Source organism: Pagrus pagrus, assembly GCF_965226575.1.
Source record: "Pagrus pagrus genome assembly, chromosome: 4".
In the NCBI taxonomy this organism is placed as follows: domain Eukaryota; kingdom Metazoa; phylum Chordata; class Actinopteri; order Spariformes; family Sparidae; genus Pagrus; species Pagrus pagrus.
The window spans coordinates 28,413,837-28,436,116 of record NC_140188.1 but is presented as its reverse complement, the minus strand read 5'-3'; the positions used below and the strand labels follow the sequence as shown (position 1 = coordinate 28,436,116).

The following is a 22,280-nucleotide window of genomic DNA, read 5'->3' as shown; positions in this document are numbered from 1 at the left end:
TTACATTGATAGGTAAGTAATTGCATTAATTGTTGTAAATGCTAAAGGTTACAAAAACAATATAAGCTTGAAATTAGAGAAAAGTTAGTTGAAATCAGAGTAGTGTTTCAAGGTTCCGGCTATAAAACACAAAACACACAAACACAATGATCCGCTGCTTGTTGGTAATTGGGTTTTTTACTTGGGCTATTTATTCCTCAGAGCTGAGCAGACATACAGGCTGCAGGCAGCAGAGAAACCCCTCCCCACAGATCATCACACAAGTCTATGATCCTTTTAACCTCATTATTGCAAAAGAAGCAACGTCCCTATGGTGGCCCAGAAGCGTTGAATCCAATGCAAATGCGACAACACAAATGCAAAAGTCTCTGCACGAAAAACAAAACAAAACACTGATATATGTTAGAAATTCATGAGGTTATTTTGAAGATCAGCTCTATGTATGATTAGAAAAGAGTAGAGTGGGGGGTCAGTGCTGAAGTTGCTGGGGCAAATGCAGAGCAGTGCAGCTCCATGACTTGCGATGAAGAGTTGAGAATATTTTAATTCTAGAAGGAACACTGCTAGAAAAATGTGACGCGCCGAGTCTGTGTCCATATTGGCTATATTTTTTCAGGCTGAAATCTGCTTGTGCACTGAGAGAAAAAATGATGTTGCACATGATTTAACACTCAATCACTCAATCTCTTCACAGTTGTTTTCTTTGCAAAATATCATATAGGTCACACAATATTAGTTTATATTGCATTCCTTTAATTATTCAGTTTATTTTGCATATTCCCACCGGACATTTTTGCCATTGATGTTTTCATATGCTTGACAATTAAATGCGATACCGGCTTAAAGCTGGCATATACTGGCTAACGTAAACCCATTAGAATGCCCCTTTTCAGCATTTTAACATTTGATTATTATGAGTAGGCTACTGATTTTAATGATCCAGGTAGTGTAGGTAAATGTACTCGGTAAATGTACCCAGTAGATTTATTTTACTGTAAAATTTTAAAATATTTTACAGTAGATTTATTTAGTAGAGTAGTACAGTAGATTAATTTTACTGTAAAGAGATTGTGGTATACCACAATCTCTTTACAGTATATCAAAATGCAATTTTTTTCGAACTTGACAACAAAATGTGTTTGGATTATAGTCATTCTTGGCGTTGTTGTCCCTTTCTGAGACTATTTGTTTTCAGATATGAGCAGGCCTGGTGGAAAATGAGGTTTGAAAGTGAGAAATATAAGCAGTGGTATCTTGAGTTATTGGTATTCTCCACATCCTCTCTTTTATCTGCTATGGGATAGTAAAACTATAACACATTGCCTTTTGAAATCATAGTAATATTAAACAATTTTATCATTTCGATGGATGATGCCTCCGAAAACCCCCAAGGACCCCCTTTACTTAGCACCAGACCACGCCTTGAAAACCATTGAACTGAACAATTGCTTGTCTACAGAGCTTGCTCATACAACTGTCCTCTCTCCCACCCAAAGGTGCAGCGGCCTTGTCCGGAGCGGTCACCCACACAGTTTCCACCGCGGTCATCGTTTTCGAGCTGACTGGCCAGATCTCCCACATCCTGCCAGTGATGATAGCGGTGATCCTTGCGAACGCTGTGGCCCAGTCCCTGCAGCCCTCCCTCTACGACTCTATCATCAGGATCAAGAAGCTGCCCTACCTCCCGGAGCTGGGCTGGGGACACCACGAGTACGTAAAGTGGAACTCTTGCAAACCATCACCATCACACACAATGTTACATTGCATTACATTACATAGGTTGTTTCAGCACAAAGTAATGAGAAACTGCAAAATATCTGTCAACCATTGACAAGTGATTTAAGAAAATGTATGATGACAATTTCTTCACTTGCAATTTCTTCACTTGCTCCACTGTAAGACATTGTGTGCCTGTCTGTCTTTCTGTACACTTTTTTAATAAGTACCACAGTTTCAAATGTTAGCAAGCTTTTAACATTTAACTTGGCCTATTAGCATGATGCTGTTAGAACAATAACATGTAAAACAAAATTGGTCACCTGTCACCAAACTTAAGCATGCTAACATCTTAACTACAGTATAATGGCTGACTAAAGCTCTGCCAATTTTGTTGTCGGAAGTCTTTTTGTTCTGCAGGGGTTTTTCTCTCGTGGAGGAAGTTTTAATTAGTCACATAATGGCTTAGATACTGTGTAAATGTTGCCAGTCTTAATCTAATGCATTAATAGGTAAAGTTCCACAGTGATTCTTAATGGTTTTAAAAAACGCTTTTAATTTAGTGGTTTGAGCTCCAAATAGCACACCTACACACCTTCAGGGTACACTTTGCATCACAGAGAGGAATCTGCTTTACAAAAAGACACACAAGGGTGGAGGTGCCTGGCTCAATGGTTCAGTGATACGTGGCTTTTAATTGCCAATACCTGCACAATAGCTGCTTGTTGTCCACACATTTATTCCATTTATTTCATATTATGTTGTTATTTATTTGGAGATGATTATTGTTATGGATGTTTGCCAATCATTCGGTGGAGATAATAGTTTGGATGCATCATCCACAAGTTGGGAGTAATGAGGAAAAATGTTATTGCATCCTCCATCTGTTCATCATTTTCTGTGGCCATCCCCTGAAGACTTTTGTCTCTGTCTGTTTCCTGAGTCCTTCACTTTCTGCATCAGCACCTCAGTTGAACCGCACTATCCATCTCTTCGTTATCTATTCCTCTGTCACTCTATCTCTGCTGCTCTCTTTTCCTCTGTCTCTTCTTATTATCAGCTGCAACCTTTTGGCCTCTCCACCCCCTCCTCACTCTCATGTCCCATCTGTGTCTGAAAGAATGAAGAGAAGACAGAAAGCTGTGTGAAACGCGAGCTATGTTTTCACAGTTCTTTCTCTTCTTACTGATATTATAATGCAACAAACTCTTGTTTGTCACACTGTACCGTAGAATATTTATGTATTACATGGTGTCATAACAGGAAGTCAGTTTAGGTTGACATTTAGGATTTTTAATATCACAGAACTTTCTTATCCACATTTAGGAATCTTAGGATGGGAATTTAGCTAGTTAGTAGTCCTAAGTTAAAGCTTCTGTTAACTGTCTCGTCCTCTTAGCTAACTTCCTGTCCGTTTAGCAGTTAGCAATCCCCTCCCTCCTCTCTATGTCACCACGTGAAAGCGCAGCGGTAATCGCTGGACACAGTATCAAACAGGAGGATCTTGCTGTCTGTGTGTTCACGAGCAGACAGGACCACCTCTGTATGCAGTGTGCAAAATATGGTGGTCTCAGGTTGAACAGATTAACACCTAGGACCACCTGCAAAAGCTCAAAATCCATCAGCAACATTTATAGTGAAGTTTATTTGCATGTTTAAATGCCAACTGTTGAACAGCAGCAGACATATTGAGACTGACAGTGATCAAGCAACTAATGTATATCTGCCAGTCAGCTGCTACTGTATACTCCACCAGAAAAGCACACAAGCAGAATGACTGTCACATCTTGGATCCATGTCTTCATATTTACTGAATTAATGAAGATATCTCTGGTGTGTACATACACATTTTTGGATAGGTCTGGGTGTGCGCCTCTGCCAACAAGTTTGTCTGGGCAGACAGAAACAGATAGTGACAGTGAACTGAACTGAAAAACATGCCTTTCCTGAGCAAATCCGCACATTGCTGTGTTTGTATTTATTTATTTCCCCGGCTCTTGTTTGCCCCTGTACTGCTCAACAGCCAGCTCTGAGTATATTTGAATGTGGGTGTGGTCACAGGTCTCAGTTCAGGTGAGGTCTGGAATTGATTTAGAGATAATTAGATTAGCAGACTGCTTTCTGACACTGAGCTGTTCAGGGCAGGTATGAATTGGCAAAATGTCAGGTCAGGAGAATAAAAAGTGCATTTACAGGTGTTGAGGAGTGCTACTAGTGCTTTAAATTCTCTGGTGTCTCCAGGGGAAGCTACACAAATACATTATTTAAAGTAAAGTCACTCATGGGTTTAAGACTACTAGTTTTAAAATAAACAATCAGAGTTAGAAAGAACAAGTTTAAGGGGCTCTGTCATGAAAGTAGTTGTTCACACATTTGCCTCTATACTACATGTGTTTCTGGAGGTTACCACTGAATAGCATACCTACCTTTACTTCTCCTTTGAAACTAATCATTATTGTCCCTGCCACTGCTGACATACTTACTGACACCTGACCCCTCACACCCCTGTACTAGTCCTACACTGACCCTACTATTCATGTGTGTATTGCATCTTATGGACAAGTAGCATTAGTTTCTAAGGATGTGCACAAGTGATGGTCCAAACAGATGCTGGATACACGAGGCAGCCTTCATGTGTACATAAACACATTGGTAAAAGCAAGTATATCTCTGGCCTTAGCTGCTACCAGCATAATGTATCCATATCTCAGTCCATACTGTTGGCAATCAAGTTGTATTATGGGCAGTATAGGCACCGTGGAGTGAAACTTGTCATGAAATGTTTTCCTGAGTCTTTATTATTTTTCCCCGCATAAAGGATGAATACTTGTGCAGTGTGGTGCTACTTGTAATGTGTAGCTGGTGCTTTGTTTTAGCTCGGGACCCGTAAGGTAACACTGGCCCAGCAGTACCATACTTACTGTAGAATACAGTTGTCTTGTGTAATTAGGAATAATTAGGGACAAAGTAGGTGTATTCACTTTTGGTTTACCTTCCAAGAGAGTCGTTCAGATCGTCAGGCTGTTGACAGTTCAATGTGAATATAACTGTTGAAAATGATCTTAAACTTTGTAAAATATTGAAGAATTAAGCCTTAAAAAACGCAAGTGAACTGAATTAGAAAAGTAGTCAGGAAACGTGGAAAATCTTCAGTGTTGTTGGTCTGTGTAAGTGCGTCATTACATCATCAGACATCATCAATCATCAAACGCACAATCAGATCATTTGGACTTAATGATAAACACAAAATCTACAAATGTTCAAAGTTGCCCGGGCATAAATATGATTGAGAAACTGTCAGGAAGCCTTCCGTCAGCGTGTGAGTGTGTGTGTGAATGTGTGTGCATGCATGCAAAGTGCAAATAAATCATGACACCACCATCTATCATCAAAAAATATCAAATTATGGAGACATAATGACATACGTTTCGAAATGTTAAAAGTTGCCGAGGCGTAAAGATGATTGAGAAACTGTCAGGAGCACCCACACAAAAATGTAATCTCCTCTCCTCGAATCATCTATATTTAATAACACACACACTATGAACTTCAGTCGCTGTGAAGACAGCCTCTACTTCCCTCACTCATTCATTCACTTATTTTTTTTCAAGTCTTTGTGTGTACGTGTGTGTGTTACTGCAGCATACGAGAGCGGAGATGGGGGAATGAGAGGCTGTAGGTAGCGTGGCCCCCTCCAAGCTGAATGTGTTTTTCACTCAAACTGGAAATTATCCATCTCACACCCACGCAACAGTCCACCTACACACACACACACACACACACACACACACACACAGGAACACTTGTGTAACGCCTGCCGCAATGCACACACATGATGGCATGTACATGTGCTCACACACCCACATGGACATGGAGAGAATTGGATTTCTTATCTTATATTCGCGTATAGCTTCTGTGTATATGCACACACACACTGATTACATATATATTTCCACTGCAGGCGTGCCGTTACCCCCTCCTTCTCTCTAAACGTACCCAGTAACACCCATGAAGCCTTTTCCACCTCTTCTCTCCCTTTTCAGATCAGTCTCTTGTCTTCTTTCTTGACGGATCTATCTTCAGCAGTGGAGTGGTGTTTAAAAAAAGTGTGGGGACAATTACATAACATCACTGTGTGAATGTGTGTGTGTGTGCTATGTGTTTTCTCTCTGTCACTCTTGCGTTTTGTAGCATTTCATAATGGCCAATTGTTGTTTGCTGATCGTCCTCGGTCCACTGTTGTCGGTACTTGTCTGACAGAGAGCTGCAGGAGATGATCATATTTCCTCCGGATCATTACAAGTGTCCTTTTATTGGCTTCCACACCTTCCCCTCACACACACACACACACACACACACATATCAACACCCCGAGCCTCTCCGCTCTTCTCTGGACAATATGGATGATCTTTAAGCCTGGAATTATAACTCTATAAGTCTGTTTATCTTGGCTCAAATCTATAAGCTCGGGCTTAAAGCAAGATAGCTCAAACTGATCAGATGTATTGCAGAGCCTTGCTGGGAGGAAGGTTCAATTAAGCAGGAAACCAATCAGATTTCATCAACTGGCTTTGATATCCCGAGGGAAATTAGTCTTGGCAGCGGTTGTGGCCAGTTCAGAGGCAGGCATTACTTTATTCTTTCAGATCCACTAGCAAATTAAACACGGCTGCCAATGCATCAGAGTAAGGGAGCTTTCTTCAAGGGTGATGTTTTTTTTAAAGGGTATTTTTCTGTACTTTTTATCACAGACTGATATATAAAAAGGAGATATTCAATCTTTATCCATTTCAGCTCCATTTGATAACAGTAGGTGTCCAGTCGATCTATCACAGAGGAAAATACCTTCTGATGCCCAGGAAGTAATATATTTTCCATTAGGGGCTTATTTAGATAAAATGATAGTCACCATGGCTACAAAGACAAAGTTCAATCTTGATCATCAAAAATCCAATAAAAAAGAGTTTGGCCTGCACTGTTTGACTGACAGCCGATATCCATCTATGTTAAGTAGAGCAGCAGTGAACCTTTTTGACCAAATTCAAAATGGGTCTTTGCACGTTACCACATTAAGGGTTTGGTTTACCCTCTTACCTGTAGTTGTGACTAGCTATGTAGATAGCTTTGGTTTTGTTTGCCATATCCTCTGAGATTTCTTACATTCCCTTTACATTCAAGGTAAATGGAATTTAATTAATGGTGTTCACAGCTGCAAGATATTTGTCCTGAAACCGTGTCCCCATTACTCTGGAAAACCCACAGATCTCACTGAAGACTTTTAACTGGGACTATTTCTTCTGTCAAAAGTGGAAAAAATAAAAGCTGTTGACTGCAAGATCATTTCCACTGCCCCAAGGGCCACAAACACATTTCTAATCAACTCCACTGCATTGGGTTGGAAGCAAATATGTCAAAACCTAGGTAGATAAAAACTGTTTGCATGGCTTGATACCCAACACAGTCATCACAGGTATAGTAGGGTCCAGAAGTCTGAGGATAAATGTTCAGTGGGGTTGCGGTCAGGTGACTGTGGAGGAAAGTCCATGACATTCAGGACTCCTTGGTCTTCTTTGGTCTTCATTATCCTGCTGCAGTAGAATTCAGCACTTTTCGACTTGCGTCCAGCGCAGAGCCAATGCAGAAAGTAGTTTGTCCTTTATGTATCATGCCGGAAAGAAAAGTTTTTCGGATCAGTAAAGAGCATAACCCCCCGACCACACAACTTTGTAACATTAATATCAGGGGGGGCTGCATCCGAAAACTTTTGTAACGAATAGCAACAAACTGACAAGAAGGCTCACTTCATGTAGTGATCTGAACTTCTTTTTGCAGCTCTTTTCCTTTTCTCATGTACAAACAAGTACACATCATGAATGCTGAATTGTGTGCCCTTATCCCCATATGTGATGATTTTAATGTCCCACTCAACCCTTCTTCGAGTGTGGCCATTTAAAACAACTCTAAACACTTTTGCATATTGAGGCGATCTGGTGGTTTGTCTTTGGAGCTAGTTGTTCTAAGCGTACCCCAGCCTTTGGGGTGGTGGAGGGCTGTGTAGCGAGTTGACTTTCAGCAGTCTGTGTTGTAGCGCAGTATTCTGTTGGTACCATTCCCTGGTGCGATATACAGGCCTTTTTTAATTTTTTTATAGAGGATCTTTGCGCTCTGTTTAATTCAAGTGGAGAAGGGGGAGGATGGTCATCAAATTAACTTTGTATTTCAAGAGAGGTCAGTGTATTGACTTGTCACCACAACAAGGAGCGGTGGCTTGGCCGGTCTCTGCGTCCTGGCACAGCTATGGGGCTTGGCAGCGGAAACCATCGAGCGGCTGCTGTCATGTTTGCAGGTTTTGGCAAGCTTGGGCAGGAAGAGAGAGCTGAGTGTTTATGACTAGTGTACCGGGGCGTACAATTCTGCTGAGGCAAGATCTGCTCACACAATGTCACCCACTTCCCCCTACTGTACACATGGCCATAGCGTCACTGCCGCCAACATCCGCGTGACGTGTCAACAGTGTACCGTGTTATTGGATTGACCGGTCAGCTGGAGGAAGGATGTGCCGTCAGCATGGAATATGAAGGAGAGTGGTTATAGATCTGTGCAGAGCAACATTTTTATGAAAACGTACACTGAACAAGCTGAAATAACAGTTCAGTAACTTTAGTGGCATTATAATTCATTACAAAAATTATCGATGATATTATATTAAAACATTAGCAGCATGTATGTTTAGATTATTAAGGGTAAATGTTATTTGATTCTGTAATGGATCCATTTTTTCAGCTTATCCCTATTCCTTATTTCTGTAAGCACTTGATAAATTCCTCTCGTCTTCCTCGTCGTGGTCACATTTATTTTCCCCCTTTCTGGGTTGCCCCAGTAGCTCAGTTGGTAGAGTGTGCGTCCCATGTACAGAGGCCGTTCCCTTGCCGCAGCAGCCCAGGGTTTAAGTCCAACCTGTGGCCCTTTTTTTGCGTGTCACCCCCCTCTCTCTCATCCCATTTCTCTCTCAGCTTTGAGAGAGAAATGTCCTGCCAAAAAACAGGCCCCCCCCAAAAATGTAAAAATACATTATTTTCCCCTTTTCTCTTCTCAGGAAGTATAACATTCGTGTGGAGGACATCATGGTGCGAGACGTGCGGTACATCACACTCAACTGCTGCTACAGAGATCTGCATAACGTCCTGCTGACGGGCCACCTCAAGACTCTGGCACTAGTGGAATCAGCTGGTGAGACAAACACAAACACACATACTGTACAGAGGGAGAAGCATTACTAATTAATTCTAATAACTTTAACAATGAAAGCTTTTTATACACAGAGTAACTCATGAACTTTTCCTTGTTGTATTATATATACTATATACTATATAATTTTATTCACAGTATGTTATCTGATAGACAATATGCAGTACAGTAAATACACACATCCATCACTTCCATCTTGACTAATGCACAATGTTACTCATCACGGATGCTTATCACCATTTTTTTTCAGATGTGCAATTTGTCTGTATTCCTGCAGGAAGAATAAATGCACTTATATCTAGATTAAAATAAGTTCTTCAGCTGATTTTCCAGTGTTTCTAAATGTTAAAAATGTGTTATGTACACTTTCTTTCTTTCTTTACATCATCAAGTATCAAGTGTTTAATCAGGTTTAGAGTGTAATATAATTTTAAACTTCCCAATATGTATTTCCACATTTTAACACTATTGGAATCAACAAATCATTTGTCAGTTTTATGGATTCTTTAAAAATTGGATTAAATTGACTTGAAGAAATGTTTAACTGCTTATTAAAAATTCCTAATTTAATACTGATGCCTTGTATTTTCCATCAGACAACTTAGTTCTCAATGACATTGTCCCCAGCAACAACACAGAGCTGTTTCCATTGAAAAGAGCTCTGATTAACTGACTGTTTACTGCCTGCCCAGCACCAAATGGCAGATTACCTGTTGACCACAGTGGAGCATTAAGCAGCTAAACAATATTGAATATTGGACTTACTTGTGCCAGGAGGTCAGAAACATGACTCCAAAGTTATGTTAATGACATCCCCTCATCACTTGTTTCTGCACTATGTAACTTCAGTGAGAGAGTAGGATCACAGCGTTATATGCATGTTTACTTCAGGATACAAGTTTTAAAGACATTACGTTGCTATGACCTAATGGGGTTGTTTGTAGTTCGCACCTACATTACATCTGATAAATTCTAGCAGACATGGGATTTGTATTTATGACAGTTGTGCTGCACTCAGAAACTGTGGGGGGCATCACACAAAATGCCAATTTCTACGTAATGTAGCTTTAACCTAAAATAAAGTTAAAAAAAACAGGTCGCAGGTACTTTGTGTCAGACCTCTTAAACTTGTGCCAGTGCTTACCTTCAAGCATCATTGGCACTGCATGGACTGTAAATGTAAATGATTTGGAGGAAACCAAATAGTGCTGACTCGTGTCACCTTGCTTGATTAAATCAAAGTATTGAGTATACTTAAACAGACTAATCAAGCTAATCATTTATATAGCAGTCATCAACTCTCATCAGATATTTGAAGGGCAGTACTTATTCCTCGACCGAAAACTTTAACAGTTCCTAGCAGCAGCAGTAGTCCTTCCAAAACAGTGATAAAACAACAAAATGTCAATAATCAATTAAAAAAATCTGTTTTTCAAGCTAGTATATCACACATGTGAATACAGTGTGTTGTTTGATCAGTGTGTTTGATGTGATATTGATGTCAGTGTTCGATGGTGCTGATGCTGTTCGACTGAGCGTCCCTTTCTGTCAGTACCAAAAACAAATTCCAGCGACCTTGGTGGCGTGCTCATTAGAGTGATTGATTGATTGACAAACTTGTCAGGGTACAGCTTGCTGCTGGTGCTGCACTTGCCTTCTCACTGAAGTGCAAATTTGGTATTCCAGCATTGTCTCAATTATGCAATCGTGCAGGAACAATTAGCTGCGGCATTTAACCAAATACATAATCAGCACGTACTGTCACAAAGGCAATTACTTAAAGCAAGCAAGCTGCCACCCACCCACCCGCCTGCACACACACACACAAACACACACACACACACACACACACACACACACACTTCCGCTAGTTATTACATTCACTGCATTCTGGGCTCTTGTTATGTAACTCAGCTGAGCTCTCCGCAGTGCTGCAACATGTGTTTGGAATCTCCTGCAGTCTGCTCACTCTTCCCTCCCCAAACAAGTTTTGCTTTTTCTTCTCATCCTCCATTTCCTTCTCTGTTTCCTTCTCTTGTTCCATTTATCTCACTTTCCTCATCTTCTTTCTCCTGTTTACTGCTCTCCACCCTTTCTACTCCTCCTCTTCTCATCTCTTTTCTTTATCTGTTTCTCCTCTCCCAGAGTCAATGATCCTGTTGGGCTCCATCGAGCGTGCCCAGCTCCAGTCGCTGCTCTCCCAACAGCTCGGTCGCCCCAGGCGGCTGGAGTACATCAGGGAACGAGCCGTCGCAGAGAAGAAACGCATGTCGGTCTTGTCAAACCCGGGTAGCGATGATGGCAGCCAGCGGGTCAGTCAGGAGGTCCGCTTCCAGGTCAGAGGTCACTAGGTGGAGAGAGGAAATGTGGTGGAATGGAAACACTTAATTATCTGTTACAAGTTGCCTACAAAGCAAAATGAAAGATTGGCTGGGCAAGTGAAAATAAAAAAACTGGGCTGACATTAGCTGACAAAGACGTTTCCAGCCATTCAGAGCTTTCCAGTTCCCATTTTGTATATTTTCTACATTATTAATATTATGATTAAAATTTGGATGTTTTAGTTTCAGAGCTGCATTGTTACCTTGAGCAGTAAGGTCACTATGACTCAAAGGAAAGGAGTACCGCCTCCATAAACACAAACCATTAATTGACAAATGAGACAGAATAAAAAGCACTCTCCAGAAAATATGCATGTACTGTACTTAAGCAAGACTAAGAGTCTCAATAGAGAAACAAATCCAGTATTAGTTTACCTGAACTTGAACAGTGAACAGTTCACTTTGACAGTGAATACTGAGAAACATCTTTTAGGAAAACAAGGACATATGAGACAAATGTGTCAGTGAGAGGGACATTTCAGGGTTTTTGTTTCTGAGTCGTTTACCTGTTGTGCTCAAAGAGAAGGATGGTGACAGTGTGGCATTCATTGAGTTTGTTAGTGTGTCTGTGTGACAGATGGATGACTTAAAGCATTATTAACATGTTATTAAGCCATATATACTGTAACAGTAATATGGAGATTGTATGAGTTTTCTGTGTGTATGAGACAAAGACAGTTGCAGTTTAAGGTATATGTCTAAACTGGTTCCAGGTCCTGCACTAAAGTGCTCAAAATCTAGCATTATTTAAAAAAATCTATTATTTCTTTGTCTTCATTACTCTTTCATCAGTTTGCAGTGAGTGGCTGAGTAAAAAGCCTTTAGGCATGGATGTGTGAATTGGATGAAGGAGTGTGTGTGTGTGGAGTGGATGTTATAATGCTGTATATAAAAGACAAAACCAAAGACTGACTGAATTTAACGTGGGGAAAGAAACTCCAATATTAAATTAAAAGACTGTATCAGCCCAGTACTTTAGAAATATTAATGAACAACAGCTTCACTGAATTACAGCTGAACATATGAAACTAGTTTCACACAAGCATTAGATCTGTGAAACCTTTTATGACTAAAACCAAAGTGTTCTCCCACTTCAGACAGACATTAGCATAACCCGGCAAAAATATTTTTTAGGTCATAGAAATACCAGCATGGAAAGTCATTGAATCCAAGTCATTTTACATCAAGGCTCCCGCTGGTTTCTTCTCTTTCTGAGGGTTTTCTCTTCTGCTGTTTCCCCCTATTGATTTGCCTCCATCTCATCACTCCGAAGAACTACATCCATTTGTCTAATGAGTCTACAGAAGAGAGAGAGAGGGGATGAGCTGTTAAGCAGGATTGGGGCTCTGCAGTTTTTGAACACTGTTTCTTATCCGTGTGTGTGTGTGTGTGTGTGTGTGTGTGTGTGTGTGTGTGTGTGTGTGTGTGTGTGTGTGTGTGTGTGTGTGTGTGTGTGTGTGTGTGTGTGTGTGTGTGTGTGTGTGTGTGTGTGCAGATCTCGACTGAGGAGTCGACCTTCAGTCCAGTTCGTCCAGTTGCTCCCAAGCCCCTCAAACCAGCACTGAAGAGACCCTCTGTGGTAGAGCGACCCACCGAGATCCCTACCAGTAAGAAACACACCATTACAGCAGCATACTCACACACACACACACACACACACACACACACACTCACACAAGTGAGCAACTAGACAGATGAGGCAATCAAAAAGGAAAAGAATAGGAGATTTAATAGATCCGGAAGGAGTGTCTATAATGACCTCTCTGTCTCCAAACAACTTGCAGAACACTAATAGCCCCTCTCTCCCTCTCTCTCTCTCTCTCTCTCTCTCTCACCTGCTCTCTCTCTCTCACTCTCTCTCTCTCTCTCTCTCTCTCCTATCTCTCTATTTGTCTCTTAAATGAAGAAAGAACTATTTATGCCTCACTGACGACTGTCTTAATTGAAACAAAACCCAAGAAATAATTTTACCTCGCTCTGCTTCTTCTCAACACAGTGTACACCTTACACTTAAATTTAAATTTGTGTCATTTTGTGTAATTCACTAATAACTACACTATAATTAATCATTTAGTGCATTAATGATTAGTCATTCATCATAATTCTACGCTGTCAGCTCAGTGACGCTGCACTTACAATTTGTTTGCAATGAGTGTGAAGCAAATTTTCACCTCATGTTAATCATGTGAGTTTAATCGCGGGATTATTTGTGTTTATTTGCGTCACCTGCACGTGTGTTTAGAGCTGGCCGGCATTGCATTTTCATCTCACACAAATTAGGTGACTTTCACATATTTGCGTCATTTGTCTAGTCTATCATCTATTCACATCTTTGCACTGAATTTGTATGAAATCTTGATGTGCAAAATAATTGCTTTAGGCACAGGGCTGCCTTGATCTAACTGACAATGTCACTATACTAACACGCTCACAATAAAATTGCTAACATGCTGATCCAAGCATGTTCACCATCTTAGTTTAGCTTGTTATTATGCTAACAAGTGCTAATTAGCACTGAACACACGGGAATATCATTGGTTTTATAAGTGGTTATTCATAAATCAAAATACTGGTGAAATTAGTATTTTGACCTGATGACGACATTCATGGACCACTATGGATGTCTTAAGCAGATTTTATGACAATCCATCCAATAGTTGTGAATAGTTGTATCCAGTTAAAAAGCCACCAAAATCAAAGGATTTCATCCTCTGGGGACCATGAATGTCTGCACAAAATGTCACTGCAACCCACATAACACCGGGACGGTTAGTAGAGTTCCTTGTGTTGTTTTCTGGGCTGTGACTGAGGTTTTGCTGTGTAGCAATGACAGTTTCTTCTCCAAGTAAGTATTGAATTTTATTTGGTCTGTGTCAAACACTTGGTATGTGAGTTTTCTTTTGGTGAAGATTCTTGTGTCCTTCCTCTGGCTGCACTGTACAACAGGACATGTTGACCTGCCTCTGCTTGTTGGCAGAGCAGATACTGTCTGTTTTCACTGGTTTGTTATGTTTGTGTCCATTAGCCTCAAAGGCCAGGTCGTCACTTGATCTGCCTTTTATTTTTGTATTTTTCAGTTTATGGTTACTCAGTATCCAGATAATCTGTCTGTTCAGCCTTGATTAAAGGGTACAGATGTCCCTTGGTTAAGAAATATGTTCATTACCTCTTACTTGGTCGGTCCCTATCAAATCCTATCTTGGTTTTCTCTAGATTCATCCACAAGGCCCATGTGTGACAGATTTTTTGCAGATGGTGCAGCAGTTGTTGCAATGTTTCTTTAGATGCAACCAGTAGGATAAGGTCTGCAAACAGAAGGCACATAATTAGAGTATCTAACAGACGGAGACCAAAGATATCTGCTCGTTTTATTGTTTTTGAATCTCTCTCTCTCTCTCTCTCTTTCAGGCCCACAAGACAATTCGGGCATTGCTTTAAAGAACCTGTTCTGCGCCAGTCCAGAAACAGAAGGCCTGGAGGTGAGACAGCCGTGTCCTCGTATACACCCAATAATTACACCACTATCTCACACACACACACACACACACACACACACACCTTCACATCCTGTTGTTCACACGTTCTGTACACCCACAAAGTCTTATGCTATCTCTCACATACAGTCCTTCACGCTCTCCAGTACAGTACCTCCCACACAAATAGACATATACAGATACACACATACAGAACACACGCACACACACACACAGCATCTCAGCCTCAACATAAAACATTTTTCGCTCTGTCTCGGCTTTGCATCCTGCAAAGTTCTAAAAAAAAAATCTTCACTCCTGCAAATGGTTTGTTTCGCATAAATAAGTTTCCAATTATAATTTTCTTTTCAGCATTGCAGTGAAGTCATAACAAAGTGGCGTTGCAAGTTTTTTCGCAAAGTCAGGCTGAGGTTGAGGTTGTTGATAACGTTGTTTGCTTGTCTCTGGTTACCTGGAAGAAAAACAACAACGTGGAGAGCCCCACGTCTCCTGAGCTCAGGAGGCCGTCCAAACGAGTCCGGATATCCGTTGTGGTAAGAGCCACCGATTTGGGCTACCCAAATGCGTGGAATCCGCCCGGCAACAGGTTCATCAGCCAATCAACTGATTGTCACCCCGTCATTCCATTCCAGGGCTAATCCCGAACTGCCGATGGACTGTGATCTGGGTCAGGCTCAGCCTAAAGCCCGTCTGTGTCATCGTGCTAAAAAGTGTTGAACACCCTCCTTCTTGTACAACCTATAACCCCGCCTTCTGACCTGTCACTCCTGTAGTTGCTTATGTGATCAGCTAAAGCTAGGATCCATTCAGTTTAACCTGTTCTCATAGGTCCGATGGTCAGTCGGGGTTATAAGAACACTTGACAACTAAAATACCACTACTGCCAATTGGCAATGCCAAAGGTGCATCATATGCTTTTATAGATGGGTTGAAATGAAAGATTCCTTAATCCTGCTTCTCTTAGTGATATATAGAGACGCTGTAGGAGAAAGTAAAGCACAGCACTACCAGACGATCACATCTTCAATGGGATTTTCTCAATTTCCTACAAAGAAATTGTCTCAAACATACTCTAACTCTTAACTCTTGCTAGAGGACTTTTTTTTTTTTGTGTAGTGTTTAAATTATATTTAAGTCTATTTTATTAGTGTGCCAACATCTACTTGACAGTATGTGCAACCTCTTACAATTAGAAGAGGCAGAATTAAAACATTTATGCAAATGATAAAACCTCAAACTTATACGTGACCTAATTGGTAACTATTTATGGAGTAAAACAAAGTGTTCAGAATTTAAAGAGTAATGTAGCACCCCATAAAAATCATATTTTTGTTGGCCCTTAGTGTATCAATTTTTCACCTTGTAAATGTATTCCAGGTCTCATTTTAACGTTACGTTACAGTCCACTCACATATGGCCAATAAAAAAGTGATTAATACATGGGATGATATAAGTACAAATTGTTACATCGAGCACCTTTAATTCATTCGTTAATAAATCAGTAGTAAATCATGAAATACCTATTCTTATGGACATAAAAATATACAATGTAACCGCTTCATTGTTAAATTTGTATGTTTTATTTTCTAAAACACAGCTAATTTTTATTGGTTATTAAATTTATATGGTTATTTATATCATCCCGTTCATTTTTATAATGAATAAAAAAAACAAAAATTACGATTATATAATTTCTAACATTTTGTATCTCCAATGTCCTTTTTTCAGTCTGTTATAGTCTATATTAATGTCACAACAGCACTTGTAAATGGTAATTGTATAAACTGTTAAACTCAACTTAAAGTGTATTACTGAACTGAAATGTTCATTCTACTTAAAGTAGACTTCATAAAGTGGTTGAGCACCATTGTGAAATTACTTAACAGGTTTAAGTTTAACCTAAAAGTTGATATTCTTTTTTTTTTTCAATATAGCCCTTTTAATAGTTTAACTTTTTGAAGCTGTTATTTCCGAGCCATCGTACTCTCAATTTGATTGTTCATGAATTTCAAATTGGGTTATGGAGTCCTATTAAAGCTTCTCTCAAACATCAGGATGCCCTGTAAAATACAGTTTTTTTTCTGTCTTCTGGTAAACTATGGTCAAATTACTCTCATGTTAAAAAGAAGATGTGGTTGAGTTGTGGTCAAGTGGAATACAAGGAAGAGGCTGTTCAACCAAGCATGCTGTGCTGTCCATCATCAGCTGTATCACCCGAGACGTCCAATCAGTGACAGCCTCCCAGGGCAGGCCTCAGCTTGTTCCTGGAGTGACCAGAATCCCATCGCATTTGTCGTAATCGATGAAAGAAACTGTGGTGTTCCATGTGTTTAATGTGCAGGAGGGTTGGGCGGGGGGGGGGGGGGGGGGGGGCGTGTTGGGGCGAGCTCCTCCGTGCATGCAGCGTTAAATATCCAGATAGGAGCATCATATCTCTTCATTAGGCGCAGGCTGGTATTTGAATGACAGCATTCCAGCAACAGCTCGGATGAAATGATGATGCATGAGAAGTCCCGGGAGGTATTGGAAAATATCACCACAAACTGGGATGTAGCCTGCTGTCCAATTACCAGTGAGCACACACGCTCCAGCAGCGATGCATGTCAATCAATGAAACAAGTGTCTGATTGTAAATTGAGAAAAATGATTCCACGATACAAGAACATCCAGCGTTGCATGACAAATTATCAGACATTGATTTCTGAAAATCAAACACTATTAAGTATAACATAATCATGCCTTCAGACAAAGTACATTCACACATTTGATCTTTGTCCATTTATCAGCATCAGTGATTCATTCCTAATCTATTAAGTCAAATCATCATGAGATTTTTTTCTCTCATCACATATAATGTCATTCCATTCACTAGGAGCCACCACCCATCTTAAAGAGCTACTTTGCGGTGAGCATGTTATCCACATTTCTTCTTAACATTCACCTTTATTTCGATCCAGTACGAAGACTCAAGGACAGATACGATTTATAACGTGCTTACTAACACACACAGTGGAACTTTTGTTTTAATCATCTGTAGTACAGCTATAGGATTTTTCAAAGTGCCATGAATTGAATACAAGTTTCAACATGATTTTTTTTTCGAGAAAATCATGACATGACCTAGGAGGGAGCCTAAGTGAGTTGGCATGGAACGACCCTTTAGACAAATCATGCGACCGATTTATGTGTTCCGCCATGTAGCATCGCAACTCAGTGTCTGCTGCCGTCTGCTGACAGTGGGAGCAGCATAGGTGGTTGGATTAAAGATGTTCTGATGTGACAGTGACCCCGAGTTACTGATTTAGGTACCTTATATGGATGATAATCCTAACATTATTCAGATTTCACATTTTGAATAAGTGTTATGACAATAGCATGAATTAATAAAGGAGAAATAAGGAAAGAATTGAACCATCCGCCACAATTTAGGTGATAAAGTACTGTGTGATATACTAACGTTACTGCACCGAGCTAGCTAGCACAGTTATTATTACACTTACAGCAGCTTTAAGTTATGGATTATAATTATAATATTCTTGATCCACTTCTGGCTAACATCTTGGTCCTCAGCATGGTACGGGAATCTTTGTTAAGTGTATAGTCTCAGACAGGGCACTCTTTATAAAGGAAAGGCTTCAGCAAATTAAATGTATTTTTCATACAAATGGTGCATTTACCAGATTTAATCAGCTGACAGTCGAAATCCTCATATTGGTTTCCAGAAGAACAGAAACAGACGAGGTTGAGAAGTCAGGTAATTCAATGATGGTGATCTAAACGAGTTAGTGGCCAGTGAGATGACCTTCACTGATCTATATACCAAAGCTAAACTGCTCGGTCCTCATGTGAACCACAGAACTTAATGGAAACGTACAATTTGCCCCCAATATCACTTGAATGTAAATATAATACAAGAACACATACTCCCTTTTAATGCTCAGTCATTATTGTGTCAGTGTAACTCTAATAGCACTATTGATGACTTATACTTACGCAGCTCCATTAGTTTCACATGTCAATGACAATAATTTTAGTCTGTACACATTTTGCTAGTAGTGCTAGATCATTCTTCAATTATGCTCCAAGGCCTGTCTGTAAACTCCTGGTATACAGCTGATAAATTACACTATGAAGTCTACATTTTATTGATTAATAAAGAAAAAGACTGATGAGATTGTTCTGAAATCACACACTGCTCCCGTCAAATGTGTCCAGTGGATCTCAAAGGGCTCTAAACCCCAGCGCCACATCCAGCATTATTATTTTATTTATTGAACTGACCAGTCTCGGCTATGAAATGCCATAAAAAATGTTAAAAAATGCTCCCAAACTTCAGCACTTTGGTTCCATAATACAATCCATGCTGCGCAGTTACCCAGCAGAAGTCAGACTTGCCTTGAGCGACTCAATGAAAAGTACAAAATTAGGAACAGAGGAGGCGCGCTGGGAGTGTTTTATCATTTGGTGGCGTAAAATGTGAACCCTCAGGAGTGTATTTCACACCATGACAACACAGCGCTCATGTTGAGTTGTGTGGCAGCAAAAGACCGCGGAGACTGAGTTAAACCGGAGGAACTTTACTTTGAGGTGATTGACGAAACACATTTCTTCAGCTGTGGTAATGAAAAAGATTAATCAAAAATGGTACTAGTTTCACACATTTACAGCAGGAGTACTGCTTATTACATGGTCCGTCTGTTTTTGAGGTGGTGTCTGAGCAATAACGCAGCATGTTTGCACTTGTCAGTTCAGAATCTCATTGATTGTCCTGACGGGGTGCCGCATTAAAGGTCAGAATATTAAAAACTTTCAAAATCCGTAACTGTTACACCATAGTTTCCATTTGAATGAAATTCAAAATGGATAATATCTCATTATCGATTGATTCCCCACAGCATGAGGCACCATTCCTGCAATATAACATGTATTATTAGGCCTATTAATCACTAGGTACCCTACAGTGGGGCTTCAAGGACACTGAAAAGTTGCGTTGTGGGGTGTCTTGATACCTCCAGCAAAATAAAGCCCTATTAACACAGGACTAATATTACATGGGGAGCTCATGTGTAGCAATTGTAGTGATCGTTTGAGCTCTGAACCCTGAAATCCACCAGTCCCATGTGCTGCTTCAGATGTTCCAACAAACAGAGAGTTCATCTAAAAGTATCCATCTGAGGGATTACTTGTTTTTTTGTTCTCTGCAACTTTTCCTTCCTCATATACTGTAGGTTGACTATTTCAGCTGCAGTGGACATAATAAATGAGAGCTACTGTATGAGAGCAAATGTAGTCAGGAAGTGAAATGAAATCCAGAGAAAGATTCTGAGACGATAGAGAGATGCGGTCCCATCCATGGCATTTCTGTCTTTGAACAGGCTCAATCCAAACTTCCTGGGACAACAGCACTACTTACTGCTGATCTATGTTAATGTAACCTTTAAGTAGTCTTCTGAGATACTAGGAGATTTTGTCAGTAAATCTGAGGAAAAACAGACATTTATTGAGTTTGAATATCGCACATAAAACATTGGAATGGGGTTTTCCTAATAGTTTTCTTTTATTCAACTAAGGTGTGTGGCTATGAACAGCTCTGTGTAATTGAAATATAATTTACTGGAATACTGACAGCTTATTTTGGCATTTTGCCATTTTGTGACGGTAGACATGCAGACTGGAAACACGAGAAGAGAGGAAATGGGATGTGACGAGCACTAAAGGTGCAGACCTGAATTGAATCATGGACCATTTTAAGCCAAAAGACTGGCTCTGAATTAGCTGGAGCCAAACCATAATGTAGGGAGATGTATACTGTGCTTTGTTTCACTCACCTGTACCTGGGGCTGACTTTTCATGTACTGCTGTGCTTTTCATCTATGTAGTTGTCTACTATCAGGCTAATAATTGAAATGCAGGAAACTACGTTACTATGTTTTGGCAAGGTGGGTTTTGCGACCTGGCTGCCGGCGGAGGTGCAGCCCACCCTTCGGACACCCAGCCAGACTGCTTTTTCTAGCCCAGAGACAGTTTCAACAGTCTCAACAGAAACAAAATAAAACTCACCAAAACAGTCCTGGTGTGTCTCTCCACAATCACCTCTGGTTTGGTTGAAATAAATCCTCAATTCACGGAGGAAGAGGCGAAAATACTCTGACTCGATACATCGTTGGCCTCAGTCTCTGTGTTCAGTCTCGGTGTGGTGTCCAGCTGTGTTCACTGTGAAGCTGCTTACTCCAGCAGCTAATAGGGCCACTTAACTCCACAGCTAGCTGAGCTACATGCTAATGGCAACAAGTCACTATAGCCAAAAATAGATACATAAGAGTATATTGAACAGCAGTTAGTGGTCTGTAATCGAACCTGTTTTTGATAAGAAAGAGACAACGTGCACATGACATATTTTAGACTGAGCACGCTGGGGACAAATTTATCTCTTGAATTAGGAGATATAAATCTCCCCTTTATATATTGGCACTACTTTTCATCGTTAAGTAAACAGTTGCACAATCAAGATCGGCCTCAGTAGAAATGATTTCCTAGGATAAATGTGTGCTGTTTGTAACTGTGGGCTTCTGTACATGCAACAAAAGTCATAGCCCTAATTTAGCCATTACTACAACAAATTTGATAACAGCGTTTTATTACACCCCCTTTTTATGGATGTGTTTGACTTTATGCCTTGCCTATACATTTTTATAGTGGTTAGCATAAACTGGTGGAAACCAGTCAAGTTTCCAGTGGCCCTTTGCTGCCACTGCTGGCTGTAATTTAACAACAGTGATTTGTTAAGTGCACCCATAAGCAGCATATTGTATGGTCAGTGCTGAGACAGATGGTGCGTTATTAGCGCCATGAAATTTCAGATGTGTTAAGTGGGCCTGGAAGCATGTTAGTCATTATTGCCTTGCAGTGAGCTAATTAGTAACGAACCCCTGTAGCACTCGGTGTGTGTGTGCGCATTTACAGTACACTAAGCCTGTGGGCTTGTTTCCCCTGTCATCAGGAGTTATTATTAACATTCAACAGTGTATAAGTGCACGTGGCAGAGTGCGGTGCTGATTACAGCGTTGTTATGATTCAGTCGAGGCTCTGTGGGCCCCCGAGCAGGAATATGGACAAACAAATTTAGCAATTTTTCTCCAAAGACTTCAGAGTTACACCCCCGCAGCAGAAGAGAAATCAAGTTATTACTTCTGCCCTCCCTTTCTTTCAGCTCCACTCACACAGTTCTTCTTTGTTTCTGTATCCGGTTTAATCTCTGCAGCTCTGCTTCATGTTCTTCGTCCATTTTTACCACTTTTACCCCCCTTTTAGTATCTCTGTCATCTGTGGTTCCCCTACCCCCCAATCCCTTTTTCTAGGTCCATCTAAGGCTGTGAAATATTGATGGAGGGTAAATGACATCAGTAGTCTGTTTCAAAGAAATGATGCCGCCCAGCCTCCC

The 22,280-nt window shown here is 40.4% G+C and overlaps 1 protein-coding gene across 11 annotated transcripts in view; it reads left to right on the top strand.

The window, feature by feature from the left end:
- Positions 1-22,280, top strand: part of LOC311256394 (chloride channel protein 2-like) — a 206,819-nt gene that overhangs the window by 160,725 nt on the left and 23,814 nt on the right. For 5 of the 11 annotated variants that reach the window (XM_084351429.1, XM_084351430.1, XM_084351428.1 and 2 more), the window contains 7 exons: positions 1,497-1,710; positions 8,813-8,946; positions 11,110-11,300; positions 12,841-12,952; positions 14,754-14,824; positions 15,298-15,372; positions 17,712-17,744. In XM_084351429.1, the coding sequence (XP_084207555.1) occupies positions 1,497-1,710; positions 8,813-8,946; positions 11,110-11,300; positions 12,841-12,952; positions 14,754-14,824; positions 15,298-15,372; positions 17,712-17,744 (830 nt within the window). The remainder of the gene's footprint in view (positions 1-1,496; positions 1,711-8,812; positions 8,947-11,109; positions 11,301-12,840; positions 12,953-14,753; positions 14,825-15,297; positions 15,373-17,711; positions 17,745-22,280) is intronic. The other 6 variants (XM_084351433.1, XM_084351425.1, XM_084351426.1 and 3 more) reach the window with 2 other exon arrangements.